This window comes from Oncorhynchus nerka, linkage group LG13 (genome assembly GCF_034236695.1).
Source record: "Oncorhynchus nerka isolate Pitt River linkage group LG13, Oner_Uvic_2.0, whole genome shotgun sequence".
Classification (NCBI taxonomy): Eukaryota; Metazoa; Chordata; class Actinopteri; order Salmoniformes; family Salmonidae; genus Oncorhynchus; species Oncorhynchus nerka.
This window is the reverse complement of record NC_088408.1, coordinates 72,532,828-72,553,638: the sequence shown is the minus strand read 5'-3', so window position 1 is coordinate 72,553,638 and position 20,811 is coordinate 72,532,828. Positions and strand designations below refer to the sequence as shown.

The window sequence follows — 20,811 nt, the reverse complement described above, 5'->3', positions numbered from 1 at the left end:
AGGACACACCATAGGACACACCATAGGAACCACCATAGGACACACCATAGGAACCACCATAGGAACCACCATAGGAACCACCATAGGACACACCATAGGACACAGCATAGGACACAGCATAGGACACACCATAGGACACACCATAGGACACACCATAGGACAAACCGTAGGACACACCGTAGGACACACCATAGGACCCACCATAGGTCACACCATAGGTCACACCATAGGACACACCATAGGACACACCATAGGTCACACCATAGGTCACACCATAGGACACACCATAGGTCACACCATAGGACACACCATAGAGCCCACCATAGAGCCCACCATAGAGCCCACCATAGAGCCCACCATAGGACCCACCATAGGACCCACCATAGGTCACACCATAGGTCACACCATAGGAACCACCATAGGAACCACCATAGGTCACACCATAGGACACACCATAGGAACCACCACAGGACACACCATAGGTCACACCATAGGACCCACCATAGGAACCACCATAGGAACCACCATAGGTCACACCATAGGACACACCATAGGACACACCATAGGACACACCATAGGACACACCATAGGACCCACCATAGGACCCACCATAGGTCACACCATAGGTCACACCATAGGTCACACCATAGGACACACCATAGGACACACCATAGGACACCACAGGGTGACATTATGTCACTGCAGCATATCACTGCAGAACCCCGCTGCTCGCCACCATTTTGCGGTCTCATCTGCTTGTGATAAATGAACGATATCAGTTTTTCCCTTCTGTTTCACTTTCCCTGTCACGTTGAATGTACACACTGTGACACTTCCTCGATCACAAGGCTTGACCTTCTCTATTGAAGAATCTCTTTGTGTTTTGATCATTGTTTTTAGGCAGCGTTAAAACTCTCCCCCCTTCCCCCGGCCAGATAATGGGTGAATACAGAGTGCTCAGCATTGATTCCAACTACCCGACGCTGACCTTTTCTAATCTTGCAACGGTTTGATGGGAGCCTCAGCCTAATCGATGGCCTATTGCCATGTGAGAGTAGCCTAGCCTACTACCATGGCTCTCTTCCTGACGTGTCTAGTGTGCCCTGGCTTCTACCTGGAAGCTACTGTAGCGTTTCCACTATGAGACACACTGCCGAAGAAGCCTGAATAATTTAAACATTTACACTTTAATAGCATCCCTGAAAAGACTGATCAGTTGAATTTGCTCTCATTAAACCCATCTCATCTAATGGGCTAGTTAAGGGAGCGGGATGAAACAGCAATCACAAGAGTCTACAGTTCCCTGAGAGAGGACTTCATCAATGCAACATAAATGTTTTACTGGGTCTACCTACGTGCAGATTGTATGGCACCTAGCGTTACTGTTTAACATGCACCATTGATGTTTCTCACAGTGCCAGTCAGCCAGCACATAACATGAAATCACTGCAGCCTTGACCCGTGGTGCACCTCAAGGTCTCTTCCTCTCCATTCATTACTGGGAACAAAAACCACAGAGAGGCATTATTAATGCATACACAGCATTAGCAGTACACTCTAGCCGTGACTCCTTTGGTTGTGTGTTTTCCTCCTACAACTCAGAGCTCTCTCTCGCTCTCTAAACAGAAATGGATTTGCTTGGTGTGTTAGTTTACTGAGTGAACACACACTTGATCAATTTAGGTCATGTATGTACTGATCCTGAATTGTGCCTTATTAGATTGGGAAGCTGGTAATGGACAGACAGCTGTGTCATGACTGTGTCCCTGTGACCCTCTGGTCGACAGGTGACATTCCTGGGTCACATTGGGAACTAGGTGACGGCACCTAGCAGTTTCAAGAGCCAAGATACATGGGGAAGAAAGGCAGCAATCTCTTTGTTCAGACCAGAACCATAACATGCTGACCACACTGCTCACGTTGCAATTTTTTTGTTGCACATACATGTTATTCAATCATTGCACCCACACTGCTCTGGCGTGTCAACAAGCGTCTGCGTAGCCAGGCGCTAAAATAGGACTTGGTTCTATTTGTTACGCTTAATGCGCTACAAGTCCCGTACTCTCCCGTTACCTCATTGGTTTTTAGGAGCATATACCTGCGTATATGCTCCTAAAAGATGAACTGAGTGAACTACACTCCAGTTGGTAGTGGTAATGCACCTTAAATTTGGTTGCCAACCGCTGTATAAAGTCCAAAGAAAAAGAAGCCTGAAGTAGGAGAGATTGCTAGAAAACAAACTTTTACCCTTTCATCTGTGGATTAATTGTCGGAGTAGAGGACCTTGTGCATTTCAGGTAAAATAACAACCCATGTTTATATCCCAGAACAAGGCAGTTAACCCACCGTTCCGGCCATCATTGAAAATAAGAATGTGTTATTAACTGAAAATCGGCGCACAAAAATACTGATTTCCGATTATTATGAAAACTTGAAATCGGCCCTAATTAATCGGCCATTCCGATTAATCGGTCGACCTCTAGTTCAAAGTTCGTTTTGATATTTCAACCTGCGTGTCCTGATCGCGTCTGGTGTGGATGGACAAAATCAACATGCGCACGATGGGGCACACTCGAGAGCAGTCTGGTCAGCGTGTTAGTGCTAATGTGTGTTGCACCATCTCAGCTGGTGGTAGGGCTGTTCAGGTGGAGGGGCTGGAGGAGGGGGCTTAATTTACTGTTTGATGGGAATGTGTGGGTGGGATGTGTGTTGCTAGCATTGTCATGGGAGTTAGGCTAGTTGTTATTGTGTGTGTGTGTGTTAGCACTGTAGCCTACAGTCACTGTTTGATGGCCTAATTTGGGTTCCATTATATTGCTGGCAGGGGTTGCTTTCAGAGACACAACACTGGCACCAACTGCTTGTGGCTTATCACAAACCATCTGCACCAGCCTCACTCTATTTTTAAAAAATGTATTTAACCTTTATTTAACCAGGTAGGCCAGTTGAGAACAAGTTTTCATTTAAAACTGCGACCTGGCTTTAACCACACACTCACAGAAAAAACACAACACCGACACAGTGGAGGGTGTGGCAATGTCATAATGGAGCTGATGTTGGCATTTTATTGATTTCATAATTTGAAAGGATTTCTATTATGACTGATATCTCCAATCTCTGCCCAGTGAGCATGCTCATTAGAATGCAGCTGGAGCTTGGAGTTAACCAACAGACTGCCTCTTCTGTTGTTGGATACATTCACCGCTTATTAGAACACATTGGTTGTTGGTGGAGATGTCCTAGTGAAAGCCCAGTACAGAGATGTTTTAAATCATGTTGTAAGCTCCTCCAGACATGTGTTAGACAATATCTCAAATTTAGCCTCCGTAGCCCAACAGAGACAGCAGGCAGAGCTCATGTGGTAATACCTCAGACATTGGACTGCTACTGTAGTTTTAGCCTTCATATTAGATGTGGCCTCCTGTTGAGGTTCCCTGGTGTGCTTCTGAGAGTTGCTAAAAATATGATTTTCTTTCACAAGAGTTATCAGAATTCTGCTTTTAACAACCACCATGCTGTATGATTCAGTGCAATATGCCTATCACATTATTCAAAATATCAGAATTTGTATAAAAAAGAATTTAAAAATACATTTATTGCACAACGCAATAAAAAATTGCGCTACGCATGCCAACATATTAGGCAAGAATTAAGAACAGGCAAAGTGATTATTTTAAGTGAAAATTATATCAATCGTTTTAACATTGCAGCATTTGATATATTGTACAGTCACCGTGGTTGTCTGAAGAGTAATATAGAGTTCACAGCTGGCGATGCCTCATTGCGATTTGGTTATTCCCCATCATTTGCAACGATGTCAACGAGCGACAAAACCATCTTTCGTTTGCTGTACCTCAAACTGTCTTGATTACCAGCTGAGATAAACTTTTATGAGGTGACTTTACACCTGGCTCAGACTTTGTCTGGGCAGTGTCATAACATCATCCTAAAACCTACTCTGAGCTGTACGTTATTTTAGTCTTAAAACAGGTTTTAACAGGATTCCTAGGACCTTTTCTGAGATGCTTTGTGGATACGGGCCAAGACCTGCATCGATCGGACTAGCTTCTCCGATACTGACCTCCCTGAAGTGCAATATAACCCTACACTATTACTTCCTGTAAGCCCTGCTTGTGGTGTGTGTGTGTGTGTGTGTGTGTGTGTGTGTGTGTGTGTGTGTGTGTGTGTGTGTGTGTGTGTGTATATATGAGAGAAAGAGAGAAAGATAGCGAGAGAGAACTGAGATAAGGAATGAGTTTGGTATATTTCTGTGATGTATTTCTGTGCCGTGTGTCTGGGTGTGCATGTGTCTGTGAGAATGCATGTCGGTGTGTACAGATAAGAAATAAGCTCAACCTTGTCTACTTTTGAAGGTGAAATGAAATGAGCAGCCTGTGTGCTTCTATGTGTGAACCTATTGGTAGAAAGATGTGTTACGGCCAGAGAGGATGTTGAGTGTCTGTGTATATGGCGGTATGTTAACTATGTACATTACTGTTCAAAAGTTTGGGGTCACTTAGAAATGTCCTTGTTTTTGAAAGAAAAGCATTTTTTTGTCCATTTAAAATAACACCAAATTGATCAGAAATACAGTGTAGACATGGTTAATGTTGTAAATGACTATTGTAGCTGGAAACGGCTGATTTTTTATGGAATATCTACATTGGCGTACAGAGGCCCATTATCAGCAACCATCACTCCTGGGTTCCAATGGCACGTTGTATTAGCTAATCCAAGTTTATCATTTTAAAAGGCTTATTGATCATTAGAAAAAACTTTTGCAATTATGTTAGCACAGCTGAAAACTATTATGCTGATTAAAGAAGCAATAAAACTGTCCTTCTTTAGACTAGTTGAGTATCTGGAGCATCAGCATTTGTGGGTTCGATTACAGGCTCAAAATATCCAGAAACAAATAACTTTCTTCTGAAACTCGTCAGTCTATTCTTGTTCTGAGAAATGAAGGCTCTTCCATGCGAAAAATTGCCAAGAAACTGAAGATCTCATACAACGCGGTGTATGACTCCCTTCACAGAACAGCGCAAACTGTCTCTAACCAGAATAGAAAGAGGAGTGGGAGGCCCCGATGCACAATTGAGCAAGAGGACAAGTAAATGAATGTCTAGTTTGATAAACAGACGCCTCACAAGTCCTCAACTGGCAGCTTCATTAAATAGTACCCGCAAAACACCCGTCTCAACTTCAACAGTGAAGAGACTCCGGGATGCTGGCCTTCTAGGTCAATTTGATGTTATGTTAATGGACCAAAAATGTGCTTTTCTTTCAAACACAAGGACATTTCTAAGTGACCCCAAACTTTTGAATGTGTACCAGGCTTTCCGTTAAGAAAATATGGTGCCAGAGATTTGGCCAGCAGCATTTTAATCTACCAGACATTTGATAAATGTACCGGACCCATATGCATAGGCTGCATAACCTGATTAGGGTGTCCATTCACGTTGCTCAGAATGACAGAAATCACATTTAGATTATGGTCATTCATATTAACAGAAAAGGAGAACCGCACACTTTAGGAGTTCAGATGCAATACGTTTTTAACCAACGTTTCGACAACCAAAGCAGTCTTCATCAGGGTATAATGACAAACACTGCAGGTCACTAGTTTATAGAGTTTTAAAGGACAAACACAGCTGTCTGTAATCATGGTCGGCTGTTGCTTGATTTCTACTGGTTGGTTTAGATATATAAATAAAACCTCTATTTTGTCCCTTTGATATATCGGCACCAAACATGTCACCCTCCCTAGGAGAGGGGGTGACCTTGACGATTTATTGTTCAAATGAGAGGCCGACTGGATCTATAATTTCGAGACCCTTGCTCCCTTCGGTCTCAACGTAGACTTTGATCTGAAGCCATTCTTGTGATTATTGTGTTTTTGCTATCCATTGTAAATAATGTTTGTCGGGTTATTTAACCAAAATGTATCTATGATCATATGTTATCCATTCATGCTTTTGAATATTTTATATTTACATCTCTAAATCAACCAATAAGATCAAGTCACCACCGGCCATGTTTACAGACACCTGTGTGTTTCCTTTCAAACTATAGAAACTAGTGACCTGCAGTGTTTGTCAGCTTGGCTGTCAAAACGCTGGTTCTAAATGATTGCATTCGAACTCCTCGTGTGCAGCGCTCCTTTTCTTTTTCAAGTCTTCTACTCTGCTAGTCAGCACCTCACCTAACCAGGTGTGAGTTTCTTTCACCTCCAAATTCATCTTAACAGAGCAACTCGGATGCAACGGCGTATGTCGATCTTACCAAATTCCAATGAGCATTTTGAAGATGTTAGAATACACACGCGACACGTCAACAAGGCTAGGGGAAGCTAAGCTTTCCCTAAAGTAAATTTAATTCAATTGCCAAAATTATATAGCCTAATAATATAATTATATAGACAGCTTGCTTCTGTCTATATAGAAATATATATAATCATTAAAAATAGGCCACTTCACCAGAAAGCATGATTTGGCCAAAGAGGTTCATTAGCTTATTTTTTGTATTTTTTGTGTATCCTACTGTCGGAAGGGCCGCATTTTGGGCAGAGCACACGGCAAATACAACAGATGATTGTTGACTTATGACTGTAGTGAAAAGATGAGGCCCAGCCAGGCATATTGAAATATTTTAAAATACAATCTCGGAAAAATAGTTTGGAAAACAAATGGCTATTTCTGTAAAGACAAGACAACAAAAATAATCCGATCTGTCTTTTAGTTATCAAAATTCTCAACTTAATTGAGTGAAAAGTTGCCTCTTATTGGCACCAGCAGAGAACATTGGCCATATCTCCGGTGAGTGTGCATAATATATTCACTGTCTTTATCATTGGGTCAGTGCCACCTTTTTTTGTTTTTGGACAATAATTTCTTCCTCCAGGTTGAATGGACTTCATATTACATTTACGTCTCCCCTTTTCGTAGGCCTAATAAACTGAACACAAATATAAATGCAACATTTTCAAAGATTTTACTGAGTTACAGTTTATACTGTATGAGGAAACCAGTCAATTGAAATAAATTCATTAGGCCCTAATCTATGGATTTCACATGACTGGGAACACAGATATACATCTGTTGGTCACAGATAATGGGCCTCACAATGTGTCTCAGGATTTCATTACGGTATTTCAGTGCATTCAATTTACCATCAATAAAATGCTATTTTGTTCATTTTCCATAGCTTCTGCCTGCACATACCATAACCCCACCGCCACGATGGGGCACTGTGTTCACACCGTTGATATTGGCAAACCGCTTGCTTACACAACGCCATACACATGGTCTGTGGTTGTGAGGCCGGTTGGACGTACTGCCAAATTCTTTAAAATGACGTTGGAGGCGGCTTATGTTAGAGAAATTAATATTCAGTTCTCTGGCAACAGCTCTGGTGACCATTCCTACAGTCAGCATGCCACTTGAATGGCGAATGGGAAGCGAGCTACAATTAGCAGTTGAGAAATAAACATTTTAGCTTTAAAAAAAAAATCTTAGCCATTGTTTTTTCCCCATGCGATTGCCTTTAGAATTGTTGCGCAATGATTAGGCTTATTAAAGCAGCAACAAATAGCGGTTTCAGCTGTATCAGCAGCTCTCACGCTACATTGACTGCTATTTCAATCAATGAATAGGCTAAACTGCATTATTTCATAATGGGATTTTTCTTCTGACAATTGGCCAATACCAATTTGATTAAAATCGGCTTTTCCGTTTTTTTTTACCTGCTAGAAGCCGGCTATTTCAGGCTAATGGAAACTCTGTGTGTACATCTACACTATATTAAAAAAAGTATGTGGACACCCCTTCAAATTCCTGGATACGGCTATTTCAGCCACACCCGTTGCTGACAGGTCCATAAAATCAAGCAGACAGCCATGCAATCTCCATAGACAAACATTGGCAGTAGAATGGCCTTACTGAGGAGCTCAGTGACTTTCAACTTGGCATCGCCAAAGGATACCACCTTTCCAACAAGTCAGTTCATCAGATTTCTGCCCTGCTAGAGCTGCCCCGGTCAACTGTAAGTGCTGTTATTGTGAATATATATAGGAGCAACAACGGCTCAGCCGCGAAGTGGTAGACCACACAAGCTCACAGAATGGGACCGCCGAGTGCTGAAGTGCGTAGCGTGTTGAAATCGTCTGTCCTTGGCTGCAGCACTCACTACTGTGTTCCAAACTTCCTCTGGAAGTTGCTGCACACTAACCTAAGATCACCATACGCAATGCCAAGCATCGGCTGGAGTGGTGTAAAGCTCGCCACCATTGAACTCTGGAGCAGTGGAAACGTGTTCTCTAGAGTGATGAATCACGCTTCACCATATGGCAGTCCGACGGACAAATCTGGGTTTGGCGGATGCAAGGAGAATGCTACCTGTCAACGGTAGTGTTAACTAATAAACACTAGTGCCAACTGCAAAGTTTGGTGGAGGAGGAATAATGGTCTGGGGCTGTTTTTCATAGTTTGGGCTAGGCCCCTTAGTTCCAGTGAACGGAAATCATAATGCTACACCATACAATGACATTCTCAAAGATGCTGTAATTCCAACTTTATGGCAACAGTTTGGGGAAGGCCCTTTCCTATTTCAGCATGACAATGCCCCAATGCACAAAGCGAGGTCCATACAGAAATGGTTTGTCGAGATCAGTGTGGAAGAACTTGAAAGGCCTGCATAGAGCCCTGATTTTGACGCATCGAACACCTTTGTGATGAATTGGAACGCAGAATGCGAGCCAGCCCTAATCACCCAACGTCGGTGCCCGACGTCACTAATGCTCTTGTGGCTGAAAGTCCCTGCAACAATGTTCTAACAGTGTGGAAAGCCTTCCCAGAAGAGTGGAGGCTGTTATAGCAGCAAAGGGGGACCAACTCCATATTAATGACCATGATTTTGGAATGAGATGTTTGATGAGCAGGTGTCCACATACCTTTGGTCATGTAGTGTATCTGCTGAAGTAGTACTGGTGGTAGAGCTTACATTTTGAGAGAGACTACTGTGAGAGTTGAATAAGATTAGCTAGCGCATAAACACACACACACACACACTCAGCCACACACTCAGCCACACTAGTAATAAATAGGGTCTCAGTACACCCCTGGGGGGTTTGTCAAAGGGCCAGGCTGACTGGGGAGGGGGACAGATGCCCAGGGTATTAGGACCTAAATCTGCTAATAAAGAGCACTCTAACAGTTGGTCCCTCACACACACGCACATGCTCACACACACACACACACACACATCCTGTAATCCTGTAATCCTGTAAACTTCCTGTCAAACCCCACCAACTAGGAGCCCTACTCTTTGCTGTGTGTGTGTGTGTGTGTGTGTGTGTGTGTGTGTGTGTGTGTGTGTGTGTGTGTGTGTGTGTGTGTGTGTGTGTGTGTGTTTGTGTGTGGTAGCACAATCTACCAGCATGTATGTGTATATATTTTCTTTGCATCATTTTCCCTCTTCCTCTTAAGCATAAAAATATGAATATTTAAAAGTACTTCAAACAAGCAGTCATTAAATATTAAAATGTTCGAACACAAGAAAAGCTTTTATCATAGCTCCGCTCTGTTCTCCTTCTGTCTCTCTAGTCTCGCTCTCTCTTTCTTTCTCTCATTCTCACACACACATGCAGAGACACACACAAAATCCACCCTGGGGTAAGAACGACAAACCTTTCTTGTCAATCCACACATGTTCTGTATCATGAGCACATTGTAGCTGAAAACAGAGGAGCCAAAGAGGCAGGAAGGAAGGTTCAATAATTTAGGTAGTTTTATTTTCACACTAAACAGAGGTTGAGAAACGTTGGTTGTCATTTCTTACAAGACGCCTTGCATTAGTCAGGTTAGACGCTGTATTGTAGTTAAAGTGTCTTTGGTAACAGTGGTGTTTATCCTCAATTTGGCCTTTCTATATATAGGGAGAAAGCAAGGCTAGGCGAGGCAGTAAGGTGATTAAGCATGCTCTTTTGCCTCTCCTTTGTGACTGTGTAATATGTTTGAAAGGCAAAGCTGTGGAGCCTCACAGATGCTCTCTCCTTGCTTCTCCTCTCTGAGAGCTGAAGGGTGTGCTAATCGCTTGAGCTGCAGCTCTAAGTGGTTGCTGATGTGTTTTCAGAAAATATCCAGTTAAGTGTGAATAGAAATGTGTCGTAATAGTAAATGCTCTCTCTCTCTCCTTATTCTCCAACTTCTCCCTGCTAGTGGCATAACCGACCTGTTGAGCAGCGAAGGCTCATATGTGTGTGTGTTCAAGTGTCTGTGTGTGCATGTGTGGCCTACATGGTGTGTTTTGACTGCTGAGATTAATGGCAGAGAGATAATTATTTTAAGGCGGTGTGGGGCATCGATTCTCTCATCTTTCACCGTCGCTATTTGAGTTTTGAATTTATGCACATGCTTGTTTTTGCAATATTTGAATGCCCTCTGAAGGGTATAGGTTTTTAAATACTTATATGTAGGGCAGGAGGGGAGTTAAATAAAATAAATAAAGCAGATGTCAATTATTTGATTTTTTTTGTTGTCTCTTGTTGTTTCTCTCTCTCATTGCTTGGCTCTCAGATGGGAATGAAAGAGCAGTTATATGGTAAATCTAATCAAAGAGAAAAGTGCTTTTAAATGTCTGTTGTTCCCTGAGGCAGAAGGTCTCCGAGCCCGTCTCTCTGCTCCTACGGGCAAGCAGCCCAAACTCAGCCTCAGCCGCCACCAGATGCAATTAATATCGAGCGGCGGGCACACTGGCCCTCGTTCCCATCCTATAATAACAGTGTTAGAACAAAGGTTAATGCTTTGAATCTAATCTCTGTCCTCATATGTTTCAATGGAGTTGTGATGCAGGCTCGGGGGAAGCAGAGAGAGGCGGACGAGGGCAGAGAGAGATTGGTAATAAACAGCGGCTTGGACGGAAGTGAAATTAATTACGGGTCTCCATAAATTCAATGTCATGTCTCATTTTCCCTAATCCCCTACCCTTTCCCCTTCCCTACTGGTGCTTGCGGAGAGGCTGGAGAGAGGCTGGAGAGAGGCTGGAGAGAGGTTGGAGAGAGGCTTGAGCACACTAATGAAAACACCTCTTGGAGGATAATTTGTGATTAGCATCTGTGTCACTTTTGGAAGCTGCTAGCTACTGCAGTCAGAGTATCCTCAGTGGAAAGGGAGTAGCCCAGACTGGCTGCAGGTTAGCCTCTTAGAATTACATATCCAGTGCCTTCAGAAAGTATTCATAAAACAAGATGGCGCCGACAGAGATGGTCACCTCGCTTCAAATCCTTAGGAAACTATGCAGTAATTCGTTTTTTTAAAGTATGAATTATTACGTTGTTAGCCCAGAAAATCTTAAGTGTTATTACATACAGCCAGGAAGAACTATTGGATATAAGAGCGACGTCAACTTACCAACATTACGACCAGAAATACGACTTTACCGAAGCGGATCCTTTGTTCGGACCTCCACTCTGGACATTGGATCTAATCCCAGAGGCTGACCCAAAACAACGTTGTCGCCGCAGGAGAGGCAGACGACGCGGCCTCCTGGTCAGACTTAGAAGGCGAGCACAACACCCACCGGTTCCGAGTGTATTAGTCGCAAATGTCCAGTCTCTAGACAACAAGGTGGATGAAATTAGGGCACAAGTTGCCTTCCAGAGAGACATCAGAGGTTGTAACATTCTCTGTTTCACAGAAACATGGCTCACTCGGGATATGTTGTCAGAGTCAGTACAGCCACCGGGTTTCTTCATGCGTCGCGCCGACAGAAACAAACATCTCTCTGGTAAGAAGAAGGGCGGGGGTGTATGCCTCATGATTATCGACTCATGGTGTAACAATAACAACATACAGGAACTCAAGTCCTTTTGTTCACCTGATCTAGAATTCCTTACAATCAAATGCTCCCAAGAGAAATCTCTTCGATTATAGTCACAGCCGTGTATATCCCCCCAAGCAGATAGCTTGACGGCCCTGAAAGAAATTCACTGGACTCTGTGTAAACTGGAAACCATATATCCTGAGGTTGCATTTATTGTAGCTGGGGATTTTAACCAAGCTAATTTGAGAACAAGGCTACCTAAATTCTACCAACACATTGACTCTAGTACCCACTCGAGCAAAACACTAGACCACTGCTACTCTAAATTATGTGATGCATACAAGGCCCTCCCCCGCCCTCCCTTCGGGAAATCCGACCACAACTCCATCTTGCCAGTACCGTCCTATGGGCAGAAACTCAAACAGAATGTACCCATGACTAGAATCATTGGTCATTGGTCTGACCAATCGGAATCCACGCTTCAAGATTGTTTTGATCACGTGGACTGGAAAATGTTTCCCGGGAAGCCTCAGACAATAACATTGATTTATACGCCGACTCGGTGAGTGAATTTATTAGGAAGTGCATTGGAGATGTTGTACCCACTGTGACTACTAAAACCTACCCCAACCAGAAACCATGTATAGACGGCGGCATTCGCACAAAACTGAAAGCATTCAACCATGGAAAGAGGTAGGGGAATATGGCCGAATATAAACAGTGTAGTTATTCCCTCTGCAAGGCAATCAAACAAGGGAAATGTCAGTATAGGGACAAAAATGGAGTCGCAATTCAACGGCCCAGAAACAAGACGGATATGGCAGTGTCTACAGGCAATTAAGGACTACAAAAAGAAAACCAGTCACGTCACGGACATCGACTTTTGCTTCCACACAAACTAAACACCTTCTTTGCCCGCTTTGAGGATAATACAGTGCCACCAACGTGGCCCTCTACCAAGGACTGCGGCACCCCCCTCTCTGTGGCCGAAGTGAGTAAAACATTTAAACGCGTTATGCCAGACGGCATCCCTAGCCGCGTCCTCAGAGCATGCGCAGACCAGCTGGCTGGTGTGTTTACGAACATATTAATTCGCTCCCTATCCTAGTCTGCTGTTTCCACATGCTTCAAGATGGCCACCATTGTTCCTGTACCGAAGAAGGCAAAGATAACTGAACTAACTGCACTCACTTCTGTCATCATGAAGTGCTTTTAGTGAATAGTCAAGGATCATATCACCTCCACCTTAAATGCTCTCATTTACACTACTGTTCAAAAGTTTGGGGTCACTTAGAAATGTTCTTGTTTTTGAAAGAAAATCTATTTTTTTGTCCATTCAAATAACATCAAATTGATCAGAAATATAATGTAGACATTGTTAATGTTGTAAATGACTATTGTAGCTGGAATATCTACATAGGCGTACAGAGACCCATTATCAGCAACTATCACACCGTGCTTCACGTTAGGGATGGTGTTAGATGGGCTATGAGCTGTGCCTGGTGTTCTCCAGACACAGAGCTTTGCATTCAGGCTAAAGAACAACATTTTGTTCTCATCAGACCACAGAATATTTTGCCTTATGCGCCATCTTTCATGTGCCGTTTTGCAAACTCCAGGCTTGCTGTCATGTGACTTTGTCTCAGGAGTGGCTTCCGTCTGGCCACTCTCCCATAAAGCCCAGATTGGTGAAGTGCTGTAGAAACTTCCTTCTGGCAGGTTTTCCCATCTCTGTAGTTCTGTCAGAATGGTCATTGGGTTCTTGGTGTTCTCCCTGACCAAGGTCCTTCTTGCCCATTTGCTCAGTTTGGTCGGAAGGTCAGCTCTAGGCAGAGTCTGGGTAGTTTCATATTTTTTCAATTTCGCAATGATGGAGACCACTGTGCGCTTAGAAACACTCTAGGAATTGTTTTATACCCTTCCCCCGATATACAGTACCAGTCAAAAGTTTTATTTCTTTTTTACTATTTTCTACATTGTAGAATAATAGTGAAGACATCAAAACTATGAAATAACACATATGGAATCATGTAGTAACCAAAAAAGTGTTTAACCTCTCTGGGATATGTAGGACGGTAGCGTCCCAGAAAATGCAGAGCGCCAAATTGAAATAAATTCCTATAAAAATTTAACTTTCATGAAATCACACATGTAAGATACCAAATTAAAGCTATACGTGTTGTGAATCCAGCCAACATGTCAGATTTCAAAAAGGCTTTTCGGCGAAAGCAAACGATGCTATTATCTGAGGATAGCACCTCCGTAAACAAAGAGAGAAACCATATTTCAACCCTGCAGGCGCGACACAAAACGCAGAAATAAAAATATAACTCATGCCTTACCTTTGACGAGCTTCTTTTGTTGGCACTCCAATATGTCCCATAAACATCACAAATTGTCCTTTTGTTCGAATAATTCCGTCCATATATATCCAAAATGTCCATTTATTTGGCGCGTTTGATCCAGAAAAACACCGGTTCCAACTTGCGCAACATGACTACAAAATATCTCAAAAGTTACCTGTAAACTTTGCCAAAACATTTCAAACTAATTTTGTAATACAGCTTTAGGTATTTTTTTAAGTAAATAATCGATAAAATTGAAGACGGGATGATCTGTGTTCAATACAGGAAGAAAACAATCTATCAAACAGTACACATGAAGTGACTCTCGTTCAAGATGGCCATACTTCTCCTTTACACAAAGGAATAACCTCAACCAATTTCTAAAGACTGGTGACATCCAGTGGAAGCGGTAGGAACTGCAAGCAAGTCCCTTAGAAATCTGGATTCCCAATGAAAATCCGTTGAAAAGAGTGACCTCAAAAAATAAAAAATCTGAATGGTTTGTCCTCGGGGTTTCGCCTGCTACATAAGTTTTGTTATACTCACAGACATGATTCAAACAGTTTTAGAAACTTCCAGGTGCCACCAGAGACTTTGGGTTCGAGTCCAGGCTCTGTCGCAGCCGGCCGCGATCTGGAGGCCCATGGGGCGGTGCACAATTGGCCCAGCATCGTCCGGGTCAGGGAGGGTTTGGCCGGCAGGCATATCCTTGTCTCATCGTGCACTAGTGACTCCTGTGGCAGGCCGGGTGCAGTGCGCGCTGACCAGGTTGCTAGGTGTACGGTGTTTCCTCCGACACATTGGTGCGGCTGGCTTCTGGGTCTAATGCGCGCTGTGTTAAGAAGCGGTGTGGCTTGTTTTTTCATAGTTTTGATGTCTTCACAATTGTTCTACAATGTAGAAAATAGTAAAAATAATGAAAAACCCTTGAATGAGTAAGTGTGTCCAAACTTGTAACTGGTACTGTGTGCCTCATCACAATTCTATCTTGGAGATCTACAGATAGTTCTTTGGACTTCCTGATATAGTTTCTGCTCTGACATGCACTGTCAACTGTGGGACTATAGACAGGTGTGTTTCTTTTAAAATCATGGCCAAACAATTGAATTAGCCACAGGTGGACTCCAATCAAGTTGTAGTGAGGATGATCAAAGGAAATCGGATGCTCCTGAGCTCAATTTGGAGTGTCATAGCAAAGAGGTGTGAATATTTATGTAAATTAGACATTTCTGTATTTAATTTTCAATACATTTGCAAACATTTCCAAAAACATGTTTACACTTTGTCATTATGGGGTATTGTGTGTAGATGGGTGAGAAAAAGAAGAAGATTTAATCCATTTTGAACTCACGCTGTAACACAACAAAATGTGCAATAAGTCAATGGGTATGAATACTTTCTGAAGCACTGTACATACATATATTACACATAGCCTCTTAGAAAATTCACAAATCAACCTGATTGGAGGTACACAACACATACCAGAGTTTTTACAGTGTTATTAGCAATTTAGTTTTCTGAGTATTTTCCATTAGACATAAAATATGTCAGATTGACTAAGTGTGTGTGCAACAGTTTTTTATTAAATTTAAAATGTAACATGCACATTTACATACTTTAAGAACCAATGATGTACCAATCCCTCAGCTATAGTTATAACAGGCAATATCTGCTCTGCTCCATTCAGAATCACTAGAAGCTGCAGACAAGGTGATCCAATTTCCGCTTTGCTATTCTTATTGTCCATGGAACCCCTGGCCCAGGCAATTCATCAATCATCAAAGGATATAACACTCATTTCTGATCACTTCATCTCATTTTACGCAGACAGTATTTTACTATATCTAGACAATGTATCTCAATCGCTCCCAAACACATTGAAGGTCATAGATAAATGAATCTGATAAATGAAAATGACAAAATGAATCTAACCAAATCAGCCCCACTGCTGCTCAAGACCCCGATGGAGGACTCCATCTCTACTTATGGAATCCCAATCCTTTCCCATTTAAATATTTGGGAGCAGATATATTTCCGTCCCAAGATAAAACCATTGCCAGAAACTCTTAACAGCACGCTCAAATCAATTCAATCCGACTTCAGTACATGGAATAATATCCTGGTTGCTTTAACCGACAGAATATCTACTGTCAAAATGTATATATTGCCACGGCAAAATTTCTGTAGTTCAGTGATTCCCATGGCTCTCCCTTCTGGCTATTGGAGTAAAATTCATTGTGCGGTTTCAAAATGTATATAGAATATAGATAAAATTAACACATTTATAGAGGGAAAGACGTAAGAGGACTATCCATACCAAACTTTAAATTGTACTTCCAGGCAATATTTCACCCCATCCTAAATGTATATGTTTGTCCTGTACAACCACGGTCCTTCCGCATGGTGCTGAAATTCATCATTTTAATAAAAACTTTGATTGATTACAACCACCCAAAAAAAATTCAGAATTTGTGTTGCTCAACTCAGCTCAAATACACTTGTTCCAATTGGACCTCAGCTTGCATAGTACGTCAAGGCCAGTACGTCTCCAGTTGAGCAAGTTGTACAGAACAAACAATGGTACTGTTGAGAATTTTCAGAATTGACATTTTTCAAGTATCGACTGATGGTGACTCAATGTTGTTGCTAGCAAATCACACGAGCAATTATCAAAACTCAACTCTGCCTCGAAATAAGAGAACGGAGTTGAGCATTCCTCAGCTATTCAGAAGGGAACACTTTAGTGTAACTTTTGCATTGTTTATATCATCCCAGATCTGCGGGTGGATTTAATGATTTGGCTGGAGTAGGCTGTGAGCTGGGCTGCAGTGCTTACTCAGGGCATGGAGCTGAGCTGAGCTGAGCAGAGCTGGGTTATGTTCAGTTTTGTACTAGGATTGGTCTCAGAACAGCCTTGGGACACAAACATAGATAGAGACAGACAGGCAGGCCAGGAAACAGCTCTGTCTCTACAAGCTACACATAGATAGGGGAGAGGCTGCTGTCATTGGAAACCTATTGGTGAAATATTGGTTCTCTTTATTATACTATTGGTTTTGGGTAATGGACATTGTATTTGTTTTGCCCCCCCACACACACACACACACAACATCAATTTCTTAAATGTTCCCAAACATTGTAAAGTGTCAGTATCAGATATGGTTGTGGCCACATGATCTGTGCCTTTCACTGCTGTTAAATCACACTTCAACCACCATGTGACTGACTGGCTATCTGAGAGCAGTGGGAACAAACTGGTGGAAGGGGAGGAATTCTACTCGAGGACTCCACACTATTGAAAGGCCCAGATGTCGACAAATAGGCCATGGCAGATTCAGGGTGGTAGTACACGTACTGTATGTCATAATAGCAAAACTGTGAGAAATAACATAGAGAGTCTGGATTATTTATGGCTATCCTTTTATGATGCTATAAAGTAACTCCATTATGTAGACTAGCTCTCTCTCCCTCTCTAAGCTCTTTCAACGGAATCTAATAGAAATCCCTTTACTCTGCACTTGTGCGCAGACGATACCCACTGCAAAGCAAAACCATTTGTGTGAACAGAAAACAATGGCATGCTCTTGAGAAATGCAACCGATGAGTGTGTACTGTATCATGTGCATTTATGTAAAATGTATAATCCAATTAACAAGTGCAGGAAACACAGTCATCGCTCTATTATGGGAATACAAAGGAGAGTGGTGCCATGTCCTCTGAAAACTGCTCATGTGGAAATAAAATGCAAGTGGCGTTAAATGAGTGTCTGGTAATGTGTTTGTTTGCAGCCCCATGCTGTGAAGCTAGACAGCAGTGGTGACTTCTCACTCTCAATTCAATTTCAATTTAAGGGCTTTATTGACATAGGAAACACTTGTTTACATTGCCAAAGCAAGTAAACAGATAAATAAACAATACAAAATATACAGTAAACATTACACTCACAAAAGTACCAAAAAGAATAAAGACATTTCAAATGTCATATTATGTCTATATACAGTGTTGTAATGATGTGCAAATAGTTAAAGTACAAAAGGGAAAATAAATCAACACAAATATAGATTGTATTTACAATGGTTTTTGTTCTTCACTGGTTGTCCTTTTCTTGTGGCAACAGGTCACAAATCTTGCTGCTGTGATGGCACACTGTGGTATTTCACCCAATAGATATGAGAGTTGATCAAAATTGGGTTTGTTCTCTAATTCTTTGTGGGTCTGTGTAATCTGAAGGAAATACGTGTCTCTAATATGGTCATACATTTGGCAGGATGTTAGGAAGTGCAGCTCAGTTTCCACCTTTTTGTGGGCAGTGAGCACATGGCCTGTCTTCTCTTGAGAGCCAGGTCTGCCTTTGGCGGCCTTTCTCAATAGCAAGGCTATGCTCACTGAGTCTGTACATCGTCAAAGATTTCTTACATTTTGGGTCAGTCACAGTGATCAGGTATTCTGCCACTGTGTACTCTCTGTTTAGTGCCAAATAGCATTCTAGTTTGCTCAGTGTTTTTGTTCATTCTTTCCAATGTGTTAAGTAAATATCTTTTTGTTTGTTCCCTCTCCCTCTCTCTCTCCTCTCCACAGGCATACTTCCGACAGGGTGTTGCCCTTCAGTACCTTGGTCGCCATGCCGACGCGTTGGCCGCCTTCGCCTCGGGGCTGGCCCAAGACCCCAAGAGCCTGCAGTTACTGGTTGGCATGGTGGAGGCTGCCATGAAGTCCCCACTACGAGGTAACACTTCTGTCTTACTATCTCTCTTTGTTTTCCTCTGTCTTTCTAACGGTCTAAATGTTGCTAATCTTCATCCTCGTCAGTCAATTAATGTGTCAGTGTGACTCTAGCTGTCTGTCAGAGTGACTACTGTATGTCTTTACACTGTATATCTGTATTCACTTGTCTGTCTGTCTCAGTGTAAGTGTGACTGATTATCGGTCAGGTTGGTCAGAAAGATACTTATTTATCATCATAAACATCCAACAACACAGCCCTTGTCTGCCCTTGATGAAGCCTATTTTCCAACTCCAAGTAGCTTAATATCCAGGCCTTTCAGTAAACTCTGGCTTCCCTGCTCCATGATGTGTGAGAGAGATCAGAGAGAGTGGATCCACATGTCTGTGTTCTGTTCTGTTCAGAGAGGAGCCATTGTGTTTTAGGCTGCATGGAGCACCTCTGTCAATCCCTGTTAGCGAAAGGCTGTATCTGAATACATGGAAAAAACAAGCACTGAGTGAAAAACCCATCTGAGGTACATTGATTACGTAAACCTTGTCACTGGAAGCCTAACAGCAAAAGGACTTGAGAGTGGGCCCAACACTAAACACAATGGACCTGACTGGGCCTCTCTCTCAGTAGAATAGGAGAAGCTCTTGGCCCAGGCTTTTTAATCTCTTAATTGTTTACCACGTTTCCCATGGTGCCAGGGAGGGAAGCAGCTAGCAATGGAGGGAGGGAGCCAGTCCAAGGTTTGTTAGGGGGGGCTAGGTCGGGGGATTAAGAGCAATGATCCTCTCAGAGGGGCTCCTGGCATAGGGGGAAGATAATCAGCGTTACACCAGCAAACAGGGAGGATAATCAGTGTTGTGCAGCCAAAACCCTGTGATAAGGAAAAGGTAGGAAAGCGTTGCTTTCTCTCGCTGAAGTCGTAGATGGCGTGTTGCTGCCAGCCCGTTTTATCGTCCGTGTAACACACCCCTCCCAGGATTACCTGGGGATTACCAAATCCACTCATTTAATTTTCCCCTCGCTTGGAGTTGTCGCTAGGGTCTTACTAAACTTTTGCCCCAGCTAGTTACATACAGAGTTGAAGTGTAATGATGAACAGAACCATGTGGATACTGATGATATACATCCAACCTGTAGTCAAGTAGCTACTTGTTTTCAGGACAACACATACATCTGTTTAGTCTTCAAATTCACTTGAATGTTTTTCTTTACATGTTTAGTCATTGGGCGTAGCGAGACAGATAAAGGTGTGCTCATTCAAACAGTTAACAAAGCACAGAAATAATGAAAGAAAACATATTCAAGTCCTTTGTCTTCAAGGAGACAAAAAGTGTGTATGAAATTCCCCTTAAGCACACCATCACCACTGTTTGTTTACTTTAGTATAACAATATTACATTGTCACTGTGGCTTTTGCCAAACAATTTTCCCCACGTGACGCAACAGACGTTAGTTCCCTCTCTCCTCCTCGTATAGATCTGAAAGATTTTCCATGAGTCCAGAATTCAACTGTACTCTACGCCTTTGTGTTTCCCACAACAAAGAGCTTTCAAAGGAGGGGAAACTGCTCAGAACCCTCAGAACCCTCAGAACCCGGCTCTCTTCTCTGCCGCGTATGATCATTTTCAGCTTCAAACTCCTCAGATATCAAGGTTTTGATGCATATTTTTTTCCTGCGGTGAACATCGCTGTGTGAAATGAAATGAGAGAAATCAAGCCCAATCAGTAGTCAGTGTTGAGAGTGAATGGGCTTTGCTCTCGTTTGTCCCGTGAACTTGGGCCGCAGGTAGCTTAGTGTTTTGGGCCAGTAACCGAAAGGTTGCTAGTTTGAATCCCCGAGCTGATAAGATGAAACATCTGTTGAGCAATGCACTTGACCCTAATTGCGCCAGTGTCGCTGTTGATAATGGTTGACCCTGGCCATGACCTCAA

General features: G+C 42.5%; 1 protein-coding gene across 2 annotated transcripts in view; it reads left to right on the top strand.

Annotated features, from left to right (window-relative positions):
- LOC115140053 (tetratricopeptide repeat protein 28) overlaps window positions 1-20,811 on the top strand; it is a 259,236-nt gene that overhangs the window by 102,652 nt on the left and 135,773 nt on the right. For both annotated transcript variants that reach the window (XM_029678098.2, XM_029678097.2), the window contains exon 2: window positions 18,741-18,888. In XM_029678098.2, the coding sequence (XP_029533958.1) occupies window positions 18,741-18,888 (148 nt within the window). The remainder of the gene's footprint in view (window positions 1-18,740; window positions 18,889-20,811) is intronic.